The 15,836-nt window shown below is 37.2% G+C and overlaps 1 protein-coding gene across 4 annotated transcripts in view; it reads right to left on the reverse strand.

Moving 5' to 3' along the window:
* The window catches only part of EYA4 (EYA transcriptional coactivator and phosphatase 4), a 255,400-nt gene that overhangs the window by 37,734 nt on the left and 201,830 nt on the right, over positions 1-15,836 (reverse strand). For 2 of the 4 annotated variants that reach the window (XM_037045715.1, XM_037045712.1), the window contains 6 exons: positions 14,694-14,786; positions 10,229-10,295; positions 8,879-9,021; positions 8,602-8,745; positions 6,447-6,526; positions 3,109-3,292 (listed from right to left, as the gene is read on the reverse strand). In XM_037045715.1, the coding sequence (XP_036901610.1) occupies positions 3,109-3,292; positions 6,447-6,526; positions 8,602-8,745; positions 8,879-9,021; positions 10,229-10,295; positions 14,694-14,786 (711 nt within the window). The remainder of the gene's footprint in view (positions 1-3,108; positions 3,293-6,446; positions 6,527-8,601; positions 8,746-8,878; positions 9,022-10,228; positions 10,296-14,693; positions 14,787-15,836) is intronic. The other 2 variants (XM_037045713.1, XM_037045714.1) reach the window with 2 other exon arrangements.

Here is a 15,836-nt window from a genome sequence, read left to right on the forward strand (position 1 = left end):
CCCCCCCCCTTTTTTAAAGGAGAAAGCTGTCAATTCCAGAGTCGGGAAATTTCACTCAGGTAATGCACTAGGGTACATTAATGCTGCAGGTAGGGAAAATGCAGATTGGCAGAGTGGTTAACTGTGGTAAGTTCTTTCTATCTAAATCCTCTTGCAACCTCCTAGTAAATGAATTAGCACTTTGCTTTCCTTCCTACCCTGAGGTGAAATGCCACGCAGCTCTGGAAAGTCTACTGAGTTCTGCCTAAAAAAACTGGCATCTTTTCAAAGAGTGAAGTGATCTTACTATATTCCTTACTTTTTTTTTGAAGCACTTGTAAAGTTTAATTAGCTAATGTATTGTAATGTTTGCCAAGGTCTCAGAGTGAAGAATAATATTGTTACAAGTCACTAATTATATCCTATCAAAATTTAAAGATGTTTACAATATTTTAAAAAGGAGGAGCTAAAAATATCTCTAATGTGGTCATCAGTCATCAAACTTTCTGAATGCAAATCAAGAGTATAATATATACTTAACATAATCTTTATGTTAAAAGCAATCTTTTATGTTAAAAGAGAGATCTTTATGAAGATAATGAACTAAAATATCTGTTCTTAATCAGCCTGGTTATGTTTCTTTTAAAAACATTGTTAAACTACCCAATAAGGTAAAGTAATAACTGAATGCTATTTGCAATTTCCAAATAACATCGGTCATTACCAACTGCCTCAGGCATATTCTTGGGCCAACACTACACGTGATCGAATAATTATCCTTTAATCAGTACAGTAATGAATAACTGTACCTTCCATGCTTTAGATATTTAGATTTAACCTTATTTCTTCAGGGCTTATCTCTAACTCAAAACAACCAGCTCTCTCTTATAAAACATGAAGCATGTTTCTATTTTAAAAATAGGAGAAGTCAACAGTGAAAGATTTATTAAAACTGTGTTTTTAATGGTTAGGCCTCTGCTTTAATTCCAAAGTGCAGGGCTGGTTATTGGAGAATAATTTTCATGCTCTTAAACTAAATGTCTCACATTTCATAATAGAGAAAAATCTCACAATTGTAAACACGTTTACTTTTTGTATGTATGTCAGATCTGAAAAGGCAAAATCAAACTTAAATGTACCTTGATTAAAGTTCTGAGATCACAGAATATGTTAAAAATTCAGACATGTGTCGTTATGATTTTGGTTGAGAGAATAATATACTTACAAGTAGAAATAATTTTCTTTAAATTCAACAATCTGATAAGATACGAAAATTACCTATCATATCTACAAAATCTTTATATAACCCATGACCACAAAGATTCCTCCATGTCTTCTAGAAGTTTTACAGTTCTAGTTTTTACATGCATTGTATGTAGTATGAGTTATGATTCAAAATTCTGATGTGTTTTTTTAGTGTTTTCTTTGTGTTTTTGTTTTGGTATATGCTTTTCCAACTGTTCTGGTGCCATTTTTTGAAAACATATTCATTTTCCAATTGCCTTTGCACCTTTGCCAAAATCCATTTTCCAGTATATGTATATTGGTCTATTTCTGAACCCTCTGTTCTATCCCATTGCCAATACCACCCATTCTTGATTACTGTACTTTACAAGTCTTGAAATCGGGCATTGTAAGCCCTCAAACTTTATTCTTTATTCTTTTTTATTTATTTTTACATTTATTTAAATTGTTGTTCAAGTACAGTTTTCTGTCTTTTACTTCCCTCCCATTTCGACCCCCCTTAGTTGTTGTCCATGTGTCCTTTATACTAGTTCTTGTAAACCCGTCCCCTTCCCCCTGAAGTTCCTTCCCCTCTCTTCTCTGGTCCCTATCAGCCTGTTCTATATTTCAGTGTCTTTGGTTATATTTTGCTATTTGTTTGTTTGTTTTGTTGTTTAGGTTCTTGTTAAAGGTGAGATTATATGGTATTTGTCTTTCACCGCCTGGCTTGTTTCACTCAGCATAATGCTTTCCAGTTCCATCCATGCTGTTGCAAAGGGTAGGAGCTCCTTTCTTTCTGCTGCATAGAATTCCATTGTGTAAATGTACCATAGTTTTTTGATCCATTCATTTACTGATGGGCACCTAGGTTGCTTCCAACACTTGACTATTGCAAATTGTGCTGTTCTGAACATTGGGGTGCATAGGTTCTTTTGGATTGGTGTTACAGGGTTCTTAGGATATAATCCCAGCAGTGGAGTTGCTGAGTCAAAAGGCAGATCCATTTTTAATTTTCTTAGAAAATTACATACTGTTATCCATAGTGCTTGTACCAGTCTGCAATCCCACCAACAATATACTAGGGTCCCCTTTTCTCCACAACCTCTCTACCACTGCTCAAACTTTATTGTTATTTTGCAAAAATATTTTGGCTGTTCTAGTTTCTTTGACTTAAATTTTAAAGTTATTTTGATCATTTCTCCACTAACTCCTGCTGAAATTTTGACTGGGATTATGATGACTCTCCACTGAACTTGCTTTTAACTTCAAGTACTTTATCTGGGTTAAATATATGTCAGCAAATACAATTCCAATAAGAAATCAAGTAAGTTTCAGACAACAAAAAGTACATGAGACTTTGAATATGATTAGACATAAATATTAGACTGCTTAACAATGATCCTATAATCCTAGGAATGTAGGGAGCACTCATTGACTGGAGGTACTGATGACTCACACAGGGAGGAACTACACAGTCTCTCAAGCATAAAGGGAATATGGTTAGTTACATCTAAAAGAAGTGTTTTCTGAAATGACAGAGGTAGTTCATCTTGTACAGTGTACTCGCACCAATTAAGCAGCAGCATAATTGTCTGAGAGCTTTCAGCTTTGGTTCTAACTGTCCATTTTCTTCCATATATATGTATTTATTCATTGATCCTCACCTGAGAACAGTTTTCATTGCTTTTTAGGTAGAGAGGAAGGGAGAGAGAGAAACATCGATGCAAGAGAACAGCACTGATTGGGTGCCACCCGACTGGGGACTGACCCAGGCATGTGCTCTGACTGGTAATCGAACCCGCAACCTTTCAGTTATGGGACGACACTCCAACCAACTGAGCCACACCGGCCAGGGCCATTTTCTCCATATTATTAGACATAGCAAAACATATGAAAGTATTTCACCTGGATGAAGATCTGTACCTGGTTGGCTAGTCAGTCCTGGGAGAGATTCCTGCAACTGATAGGTTGAGGTTGAGGATGACGTGCCATCAGCTGTGTTATTTGATGTCATATACGCTCCATATGTCGATGCTGAGTAATACTGTGCATACTGGTTTTGGCCAAAGGCTGTGTAAGATGGATAATCCTGAAACAGTAATTAAGATATGTGTGTGTTTTAAAGCTTGGAAGAAAAGCTATTACTGTCGGTAAGATTAGTATTTGACTCCGTGTGTTTTGGAGTCCAGAGCTTTGAGACAATCCAAATGAATGAAGACTATTTCGCGGGCACCTTCTGCATTCACATTGTTATGAACTACCCTACTGATTTTGCAAACCAAATCTAAGACACACATTTTAATCTGTCTAAAGGCTACATATGCTTCACTTTGCCCTACAATTATTTATCCAAGGATTTACACCATCAGGTCTTATGCACTTGAAGAGGCAATAAAATAAGGAAATCAGTTCACATTCTCTGCATCTGTTCTCATATAGTTTCTAACATCACCTGCAAGGAGTAGGTATGGCTGCCCCTCCCAGCTTCCATGCACACCTCCATCCGCATTATTGTGATTTTTATCACAATAATTTTGCTTTCTTAGCAGGAGGTAAAGAGTAAATGAAAGGAGATTTCTCACAGGATACATGCCACCTGAGGCCTTGGCTTAGTTTTTTTTTTTAAAGATTTTTATTTATTTATCTTCAGAGAGGAAGGGAAGGAGAGAAGGAGAGAAACATCAATGTATGGTTGCCTCTCATGAGTCCCCTGCTGGGAACTGGCCTGCAACCTAGGCATGTGCCCTGACTGGGAATCGAACCACAATCGTGTGGTTCACATGCCCACGCTCAATCCATTGAGCTACACCAGCCAGGGCTTGATTTAGTTTTTAGTGAGATTTTCAAACATTTAATTTGCCTCATTTGTTACAGAGAAAAAAAAAAGCATGGGATCAACTCCTCTGACTTGCTTTTTAGTAAAAATTTTTAAGAAGCTTAAAATGATCTAAATAATCCTTCAAAATCCTTTTACATATTAATATAATGAACAGGGATTTGTTGCCATAATTGGTGTTTAATATATCCAGTGTGTTCTAGCCCAAAGTGTTATTAACGCCGACACAGACTTCATCAGGATTAGGCAACCCTACTGCGTGTCGGTGAGGGAGTAAAGATCCACGTCTGATGTGATTTCCCAAAAAGGAAATTCTCTATAAATAAACGTGTGTATAAGCAAATCTTATCTAAAAGTATGAAGTAGTATTGCAGAAAACTAAAATTCTATTTATCTGTTAATTTCTAAATTTGATGTTCCCCATTATCACCAATGAGCCAATAAAAAAGCCCTTAGCAATATTTGGACATATTTCATAGCAACACATTTTTCGGAGGAAAGCAGGAAAAACCAACGTTTACATACACAGTGATTACTTTGTGTCAGGTATTATTCTAAAGCCTTCAGTGGATTTAGGGATTGAATCCTCCCAACTCCCTGTTCAGTATTATCAATATTTCCATTTTACATTGAAGTGCGCAAAGGCACAGAGTGCTTAAGTGATCTGCCCAAGGTCAGACAGCCAGCAAGTTTCAGAGCAGAAACTGGAAGCCAGACAACCTGACCAGCACCTGTGCACTGAAGCACTCGGCAACGGCCTTAGGGAAAACGAATTTACATAGTGGAATAAAGAGTACCTTCACTTCTCTTCATCTCCACTATTGTCACCCTGGTCCAAGCTACCTTCACTTCCTATGGTAGCCAATGGACAGGTTCTCTAATTTGTGTCCTCGCTTCCATTTTTGGCTTCCTTCAAAGTCCCTGAAACCAGAGTAATCTTTTCCAAACATAAATCACACGATGCTAGTCTCCTGCTCAAAATCCTTTCATAGCTTTCCGTTGGGCTTGGGATAGAATCAAAGTTTTTCCTACATGGGCGGGGCCCTGTCCATCTCCTCAGACATGTCTCCCACGGGACCCTCAAGGACAAAGTGAACTCCAGCCTGCTTGCGGTCTGCGGACACACCACGTGTTTCATCCCTCAGGGGTCTGGTGCCGGCTGCTTTCTATGCCTGAGCCAGCCCTGGCAGCTCACTTCTCATCCAGCCTTTAGAGGACCTGGCCTAGATGTCGGTTCCACGAAAGGCCATCCACAAAATCGCCCCTGTGCAAGTTAGATTTCTAATAATATTTTTAATAGGACCCTTATACTTTCTAATTCTATTTTGATGTGTGTGTTTCGTGTGTGTTTACTGGTTTATTGTTTGCTTCTCCCAGTAGGCTGTAACCTCCATGAAGCAGGATTCAGGTCCGATTNACACACCACGTGTTTCATCCCTCAGGGGTCTGGTGCCGGCTGCTTCCTATGCCTGAGCCAGCCCTGGCAGCTCACTTCTCACCCAGCCTTTAGAGGACCTGGCCTAGATGTCGGTTCCACGAAAGGCCATCCACAAAATTGCCCCTGTGCAAGTTAGATTTCTAATAATATTTTTAATAGGACCCTTATACTTTCTAATTCTATTTTGATGTGTGTGTTTCGTGTGTGTTTACTGGTTTATTGTTTGCTTCTCCCAGTAGGCTGTAACCTCCATGAAGCAGGATTCAGGTCCGATTCACCCCACCCTGGGCCTCATTTCCCTGAATACAGACCAAATGCAGAATTACGTACTCAGTGAGTATTTGCTAAAATGACAAATTGGTACTCAGTCCACAGTCCAAAATACAGGCTACATTTATATTGGGGCCACCGTGGTTAAATATTCAGGGAGCAATGGATCTGTTTTATGATATAAATCTTTCCTCTCCTTTATGAATCTTTTATTCTCTCAAGTAGAACACAGTAATTCTTTCCCTTATGCTACCACACTACCTAGTAACCTAAAAAATCAATAAATAAAAGACAACAGTAGTCCAAGAAGAATTGTATTTGGTAACATGGTATTTTGGACTAAAACTAACAGCACAGTCCAATTATTGATTATAATTCAATCAATTACTGTTCACAAACTGTTTTATCAAGAAAAAATAAAATTATGTTTAGTTATTTTGTTTAGTCTGAAACTAAATTATGTCTAGTTTAAGATTATAGGAAAATATGCAATACATTCTGTAATTCCATGCCAAATGATTAAAATAATCACAGTTTAAATGTTTAAAGAGCAAAACTTTAACGAACAGGATACCTATACTATATAGAATTACACATATCCCCCCAGTTCTGGGAGATTATACACTTATATGGTACTAAAACTGTTCTTCCAAAATCAGAAATAAACATAAAAGGCATAAGCACAAAGAACTACTATACCTGTTGTGAGCCGGTGAAATTCGTTGAATTGGAAACTGAATTATTTGCATAAATAGTAGATGAGGGTGCAAAACTAGAACCTACAGGTAAAAAAAAATTGCATGTTAAAGTACTTACTGTAAAATAAAAATATTTCACTTTTCGGAACCCAATGAGATAAACAGATTTTTGATTTTGTTAAGACAGTGATATTTGACATTGAGAGATTTATAAGGAAAATGTGCTTAACTCTGTCCCTCTCGTAACAACAGATAACATCTAGAACAGCGTTAACAAGGACTGCAGCTAACCTTCAAGGCTTGAGTATCTGCAAGTGTAGGAGCACTCAAAGAATAAAACACTATACAGACTGAGACCGCTCACACATGACTAGAACTTTCAGACTACCGAACTTTCAAGCAGTCATATCAACTGCATCTGCATACAAAAATCACCCAAGTTAAACATTTGGGCAGGATTAGCTTAAGAGATCAACACCCAGAACCTGCTGAGAATGAAGTGGTGGTGCTCACAACAACCCGTCTTTTCATTCCTCGGTCTTTTCCCTAGAACAAAAAGGGCCAATTGCTGGGGCTCAGACTCACAGGGTTGATGTTTCAGGCGTCTCAGATTTGAGGGCCTTCTAGAATTTACTATTTGGTCAGCAATCTATTCAATGATTTTTTAAATTAGGGTAAAAACAAGTGAACTATTAATTTGCAGATTTGCTTTAAAATATGTTCTTTTGGAATGTACTTGCTTTTTTAATATTTTAGCTTTTATTTCTCTGTTTCTCATTTTTGCATTTATGTTTTATTTTTATTGAGCACTTTTGAATTTTATGGTTGTTCAAGTACAGTTTTCTGCCTTTTCCTCCCACCTCTCCCCCGGCCCCCAGCCATCCCCACCTCCCTCCCACGGTTCTCCTCACCCCCTTGTTTTTTGTCCATGTGTCCCGTATAGTCATTCCTGAAAACTCTTCACCCTTTTCCTCCCAATATCCCCTCCCACCTCTCCTCTGGTTACCGTCCATTTGTTAATTTCAATGTCTCTGGTTATATTTTGCTTGCTTGTTTGTTTTGTTGATTAGATTCCACTTAAAGATGAGATCATATGGTATTTGTCTTTCACTGCCTGGCTCATTCACTTAGTGTTACGCTGAGTGGAATGTACTTGTTAAGGAGTAAAATGAAAAATTATTGAGGCGGCTGATTATTTTACCAATGGCTGAGTGGTATTATGTAATCAATGCAAAATGACCTGACCAGGAATGTCCAATAGGAAAGTATTCGGGGGGCTAAATGAAACTGTTTTCATGGTCTCTCACACGCGTTCTGCAGCCGTGCAGCTCACTGTGGCTGAGGCACGTATGCAAACACGCTTCTACCTACACCCCCCGTGAGGAGGGACCTGCCGTCACAGCTAAAAAGGTCTCAGTCATTATCTCATTTTAGTCAACTGACTCAAATGTCAATTCTAGTTCCTTAAGCATCCTAATATAGCCCCAAATCTGGGACTATACCAATATAGACAAAATGAGAGACAGGAACAAGCTTTTAATTTTTTTATTACATTCCTAATTTTTTTCTGCAACTAGTACACAATGACTAAAAAAGAATTTCTAATTGGAGTCAAAAACAAGAAGAAAGATTTAAAAAATGACCATATATGGAGGATTTTGGGGGGTGGTACAAATTATATAAGTATTCATATTAAGAAATGTAGTATCAGTAGGGGAGAGATGTTTTAGGGATGGACGAAAATAGTCCTCATTCAATGATAAAAGGGACTTAGAAAAGTGCTAACTCAACTTAAATGGAATCAAACCAGCATTGCCTACTTCAGAAATTCTGTCAAGAAAATAGTGGTTTTGGTCACGAACCTCCAAAATCACTTAAGGAGACACTAGACATGGGACTGCTGGCCTGGTGACTGGCTCGGAGGTTGTTTCGCTGGAACAGGTTTACTGCCAATGTTACGCAATGTAAAAGTAGGTATATAAATTGGGTATGGGTCATATATCTTGATGTATATTCAAATTTTTTCATCACGTTTCTGTTCTGATGGAATCACGCGAGTAGAGGGTTGTCGTTTAAAACCAGCTGCATCGCTGTACCATTCCAGTCTGAAGCCAAGGAGCCCCCTCCAAAGAACTGGTTCTCATGTGACTACTTACCTGGCATCTGGTAAGAATAAGGGGTCTGGCCCGGCTGTGGGGTGGAGAACCCTGGGCTGTAACTGAGGCACCCGCTCTGTAATGGAGACTGAGTTTGTGGAAGTCCACTCTCCGTCTTGATGCCTGGCAACATCACGCCCAAGTCTGTTTGGAAAATGCGTTCAATCACTAAGTGACCTCACTTCTGAGTTGTATCTCATATTAGAACACACACCGACTAGCCAGCAGGATTGCCTGCTTATAGCCAGAGAAGGAGAGGAGAAAAGGTGTGAAATACCGTAAGTGGGCAGGCTGTAGGGCTGTCCCGTCTGTGAGTACGCTGTGTAGACTGCCGGCTGCTGCATTCCCGAATACTGAGTCTGGCCTGCATAGGCAGACATTGTTTGAGCTGCTGGTGTAGAAAGAATGTGTGGATAGGGCCTAAATATCAGAAAAATAGCATTACTGTGGCAACAAAGACTGCATATTAATTCAGACAGCTTAGATTCAGTGAAACCTTATAATAGCCAGCAAGTAATCTTCTTCTTTATCCACAATATAATTTTAACAATACAGGAAAGGATGTGAGTCAATGTCAGGAGCCTGCACTCTGCTACAGCCAGTCCAGTGAACTTGGACAAATAATTTATCCCCCCTAAGTCTCTATCTCCCTGTAAAATGAGAAATTTGGTTTAGATATTCTATCTAAAGTGTTTTCTAGGTCTATAGTTCTCGTTTACACCAGACATAGCGTCCTAATTAATATGTACATGAGGAAAATGGAGCGCAGGCCAATTAATGAATACGCTGGTGAGCATATTCCTAGTTAATGCTAGGAATTAACCTAATGTATGTATGACCTAATGCTTTGCAATGACTACAAAAGTCATTAAAACCCCTACCACACTTTTTTTTATCAAACTAAAAAAGTATTAAAAAGGAAAGGTAGGCAGCTTCCTGAAAATAAATGGAATGCCATTTCTCTACAAATGCCACATTTTAGATACTGTTCCCAAATGGACAGCCAACCCCCTGCCTGTTCTTAAGGACAGGCACTGTAGCTGCTACAGAAAATAACATTTAAATTCGTACAAATCAGGGATCCAAACTCTTGACCCTTCCGGCTGACTGCTGCCAAGTTAAGGTATACAGCCAATACAGTTAAACTGGAAGTGTCTATGACTGTCCTCAGTAAGTTGACTACATTAGTTAGAAAAATAATAAAGTACTGTTTTCAAAAAGATATTCATTAGGACAGGAAATCCAATAAAACAGTGTAATGATGAAACAAATTATGAAGTGACGTTTGAATAAAATGTAATCCTTTTAGATTTGCTTTAAATGAGTCAGCATTTTAGAATTTTTACTAAAAAAATCAGTATGTTCTGTTTCAAACTTGATGCTTTCCTCAATATGTAAATATCTGAAAGCAAGTGAACTATCCAGATAAAAGTTAGTGTATCTGTATTTCTATTTCTGTACAGGATATGTATATATCCAACTAATTAAACCAAGTATCTACCTATAAAACATTTATATACCTAGATGTATCTCAATTTAAAGTTGTTACGTTGTGTGAATACAGATTAATAAAGATAATTCCAGAAAATCTTTCTAATCAATCTGAAAGAACCCACTGACTACTTACTTGGAAGGATAGAGCTGTGAGGAATATTGATGTGCTGATCTGGGACTGTAGCCACTGCTTGTTATTACTGTAAAAAAAACAACACAAAAGTGCAAAAAAGTTGCTTCATAAATATATTTCACTAGAGCATACAAAACCAATTTTTAGAAATTACCATGTTAAAAAAGTTTCTAAAAATTCACTGATTTTCAAAAAAGAATTCATTTTCTAAACAGAAACAGGTACCCAAACAATTTTTTCTAATCGAACCACTGCAAGTTTATTCTACGAGCCTGAAATAAATTCTTAAAAACCATTCCCCTCCCCCATTCTTCCATTTTCTCAAATTAGTAGCATCTTCTTATGTATTAATATGCTATGAATAAATGTTTTGATTAGTCTTTCATGATATAAAGATAATTTTTTTAAATTAGCAACCTTTATGCTTTAAATTCCAATGACGATGGCAATGTATTGCCCTTCCCCCATATTTATTCTAATAGAATGAACAAAAATTAAGAAAACTGTGACATTCCAACCTTCATATTCAAATTGGCAAATGCTGTCATTTTCTATTTTCTTCCTTTTAACAATCGGACGAGTAATTACAATTGCAGAGTTCAAAATATTCTAGTAATAATTGAATGCATGGGTGATCATGCACCCCCCCTTAAAAACCCATAACTGCAAAATGCAGTAGCAGTCTTATTTACAGAAATATTTTGAACTACCAGAGACAGAACTTTTTTGAGAAGAGCACAGAGGAGAAAGTTGGGTTCTATTAATATTTCATCCAAACATGCAGCCCTAAACTGGAATATATCCAAAGGTTGGAAGTCATTCTTTCCTTTAACCACCTGCCTTCACTAAGACGGATGTATTGCAAATACATGGGCTCGACAGTGTTGAGGCGGTCCCCTCTGAGCCAGTGCACACCGGGCAAGCACACAGAGTGTCTTTATTAGGCCATCTGCTGTTCATTCACTTTTCAGAAAGATTAAAGTAGGACACAATGCAGCGCTGGGATTAGTTTGGTCTAATCAATCATAGTTATACTTCAAAGTGCTATGTCCTTTCTAAGTTGTTCATAATAATTCCAGAGCTAAACTTTTAGAATTGTAAAAGTGACAAACAGGCTTAGTTTGCTAACTATTTTATGAAACATGAGATTTTTCTGTATCAAAATGCTATTAAGTACTCTTGTGATCTATTGTTTCATAAACAGGTAGAATTTAATGTATTTAAAATGCTATTTGGCCTATAAACCCTGAGTCTGAAAGTATATTATAGTTTTCATAGCAACAGTTCAGAAAGTATATTTTCAAGAATATTTATTACGAATTAATTTTGAAAATCATTGAATATGACTGAGGTGTTATATTTTAAATATTTTCAGCAGCCATTATTTACGTGAATTTGCTATATATACTTGAAAATTGACCAGGGAACCATTTATTTTCTACTTATTTATTAAAAACTTAAAGAATGTTTAAAACTTTCAAATTAACTCAATGATAAAAGACTGATTTTTACTATACCATGGGCACTAAATGTACATCATATAACATCAATAGTGTTATTCCATAGGAAATTCAGTCTGATTCACTAATATCGCAATAGTGAATACTCTATCCAAAATACAGTTTTATGAGGCTTAATTCCACATTTTTTGTTTCTTATTTATAAAACTTCACTTTGACACACTCAAGACTTGGACTATACTAACTAGTTGTTTTCAAGATTGTAAAAACATAAGGCTTTTTCAAGGCACATCAAATAATGAAAAGACACATTCACTATAGCAGCTTTTATTAAATAAGCGAAAGAGCAAAATTATTTCAGAAAAATCCATATGTGTAAACACAGATCTGAACTTGTAGACTACCTCTTCACCCTAGTGAATGAATCTAGAAGTCATTAGCCTCATGCACCCATAAGCGTGTGAAGGCTCAACCTTTAAACTTTCATATTAATATCTATAGATTCATTTTCTAAATAGAATATAAGACCTTTGGCTCAGCAAACTAGAATATTCACATAAAACTTAGAGAGTTTATGCTTAACTAAAATTTTTACATTTTATTCCAACATAAATCTGCACATAACTGACAACAGCAAAATTTAACTAAAGTGAGTTGAGATTATGCTGAACAAGGTAAAGATACTCACTACACAGGCAGCCTAATCTCCAATATGATTTCTGGAAAACCATAATTTTCCTTCCTTTTATTCCCCATTGTCCTTTAGTTAATCTAGAGACATTACCCAAAGCACTGAACTCATGATATTCCATGATTTCTGCCTATAAAAACTAAGCAAAATTGCTTGTCTTCAAAATTTCCTGAAAATTAATTAAAACAAACTTTAAAAAAACATAATCAAATCCTCAGAGAGTGATGTCAAGTGTTTTATTCTTATCATTGTGGCCCCTTAGATTAATGACTCTCAATGAGGTGGGGGTGGAGGTGAGGTTGAAGAACAAGCAGGAATTCTGCTTTCCAGGGGACATTTAAAATGTCTGGGGACATTTTTGCTTCTTGTAAGTGGAGTGTGCTACTGTCCTCTTGGGATAGAAGATAGGGATGCTGCTCAACACGTTACCAGGCAGAGGACATCTACCCCACAATAAGAACTACGCCGATTTTTAAATAGTGCTGCTACCGAGAATTGCTGACCTAAGTCAATGTTGCCCTAAAGAGCTTGGTCCATGGTCCTGGAAATATTCTATGTCTGAGTTGTCCAACTGAAAAGCCATTAAAGAGACGCATGTAGCTTTTAAACACATGAAATATAACAAAGTGTGACTAGAAATTTGTTTTTATTTGTGCCAAATATTAATTAATTTAGACTTAAATAGCAATATATGGTTAGCAGCTATTTTATTGGACAACACAATCCTACATAATTCTTAAAAGAAAATAAACTATTCATGAAAAAATCATGAGTGAATTTCAGATAGGATGCCTGTTCACAGCTATTCCTTTTCCTATCTTTACATTTTCCACATCATGGGAAGAACTGCTAAACAGACCAGAATACTGTTCTAGACAATTTATACCAGTGCGCACCTGTGAAGCTTTGACTGTACGGCCTCAGGCACCTTTAACTTCTCAGTGTCTCAGTATTCTTGCCTTTAAAATGGGTCAGAGATCTCTGAAATTCCTTCTGGAGCTAACACTCTATAATTCTGTCATTTAGCTTTCCATTAACTTGTGATATACTGTTTATGTCAGTGATTGCTAATTCCATTCCTTTCCTTAGAAATACATCCACATGTATTTACTTTGTTGAAAGTTTACATGGGTTATGGTACGTAAAAAACAATGCAGGAGTTAGTTGGTACCTATTTATCTCTCAGGAGGAAAGTGAATTGCTAGAAAAAAATGTAGATTAGCGCATCTGTGGAGCGCATGAAGTATTATGTCTTTCTGTTTGAAGTGCTAATATTTATGTGACTACATGACCAGGGCTCCTGATCAGTATGAGCTCATGAGATAGGATCATCTGTATCTATAAATACCCAATACATGCTATAATGACATCATCCTCAAGGACATACCTTGACTCTTTGTTTTCAACGGATAAACGTTTTATTGTAGTACCTCAACTCTTTACAGGAAGCTTACCCACAAAAAAATCCTTGACCATGAGAATGTGGGCAAATGTAAAATCAAATAGAATAACAGAACTAAGCTTTAATTACCACATATACATCCCTAAGTTTAATGTTCATCTTTTTACTATATACATTCCTCCTCACATTTAAAAAAAAAAAAGGAATCCTCTCACCAGATAATAAACCACACAAAATATTGTAACTTTAAGTCAAGGTAATGTGTGCCCTCTGCACCCACCTGGGAGTTATCAGGTATGTGTATTTAAGAAGGATTGATGTTAAAGACACACTATTGTTCTCTTTGAAGCATTTGACTGAAAGAAGCACTCTCAGAGTCCGGGTCCTAATGCAACCAGCATGTGCTCCCCTGCAGCCTCTTAACCTTTAAGACTTGTCACTCAGCTTCTTACACAGGAGGGCTTTTTTAAACCCAGAGAGGAAGCAAGGTCATTTAGAAGGAATCAAACGAATAGTTCATCTCAAATGTTGGGAAAAAGGCAGTTTTTATGTCACTTAAGCGAGGAAGTTGATGGGAAAAAATCAGCTATTACAACCTAATTATTCAATTCAGCTATTACAACCTAATTATTCAATTCAGCGTTGTGTAAAACAATGACAAAGAAAGCCAGCTCTGCTTATTTCTAATAAAAAAGTCAGGGGGCATTCGTTTGCTGTCAACTAAAAAAATTTTAGCAATATGATTCCAAATATAATTTCTAAAAATGCATAGTGTCATGACAATCAATTCTCAAAAAAGTAAATTTATCGCTAAATTTATAAAACCCCAAGTTCTAACAGCTTTGGTGTTTATGCTGCTCCCTCACTAGGAGAATTATGTGTAGGCAACAACACACGGGCTTAAGGCTTTACCTGACCCAGTAAAAGTGTCAAGCGCTCCATCTCCAGTCGTGGTTGTGGTTTCACTGCTGTTCAAAGGCTCTGTTTTGACTGCAAGGAGAGACACTATGTAGAAGAATAAGTACATGTGAGTTTTATTTCTAAATTGGTATCAAAGATGCTGACTGTTCTACTAGTGGATTTTCCAGCTACCATGGGCATGCAAGAGAGAACTTGAGAAGTCGATGTAGAGAACTGTGTTAATTTAGCTTTTAAATGGACATGCATTTGTAGAGAATTTAATCTAACCCCCCCCCCCCCCGGCTAAGCTAGCTCTGTNTAACCCCCCCCCCCCCCCGGCTAAGCTAGCTCTGTTGAATCTGATTTTTAAAGGCAGCCAACCTTCAAAAGTTGACACAGCAGTACACACTTTGCTTTTTTAACCCACCTAAAGCACATTCTGATATTACAGTCAAAAGACAAAAAAAAAGGAACCATCAGTCAGTCTTCAGGACGTTTGATCCAAAACACAGCAAAGAGATGTACTAGCTTATAGTTAGTTTATTCTTCTTTAAGAAGATATTTTTTTAAAAAAGGATTTCACTAGAGCACAAGGGGGCATATTAAAGTACAGAAACCAGGGGCGTATTCATGTGTCGGGTAAAAAATTAGGCACTCGATAAATTTTTTGCTTTTAAGAGAGACTAAAGAGCTACCCATAAGGTGTTGGACTTTCTATTTTAATGGCATAATGATTTTTAGAGATATTCTTCAGCAATAAGTATATCTTTTGAAGACTCTTTAATGTGTTGTTTCTACTCTGAGGTGGTGCATTTTAGTCAAATCCTCACTTGGCAGTGATGGGAGCTGGCACACACTGCTGTCCTTATTCAATGTGCGTGCGTGGGTGGGTGGGCGTGGAACAGCCTCTGCTCCTTTGTCACACCATATTTTCCCTTTGTGGGCACAGCTCTGCTACATAGATCCCGGCAGCAAGGGAATACACTGAATTATTTTCTACTTAACACCTCTTCTGTTTCCCGGAATGATACAATTAAGTCACACTCAGAAGCAAGCAGAAACTATAAAGAAGAAAGTGGAAGACTAGCCAACCATGAACAAATACGACAAAAAGAGCCGCGGGCCAGAACGGACCCACCAACAGAACAAGTCAGC

The sequence above is a fragment of the Sturnira hondurensis genome, unplaced genomic scaffold (genome assembly GCF_014824575.4).
Source record: "Sturnira hondurensis isolate 20B ecotype Veracruz unplaced genomic scaffold, ASM1482457v3 Scaffold0004474, whole genome shotgun sequence".
Lineage (NCBI taxonomy): Eukaryota > Metazoa > Chordata > Mammalia > Chiroptera > Phyllostomidae > Sturnira > Sturnira hondurensis.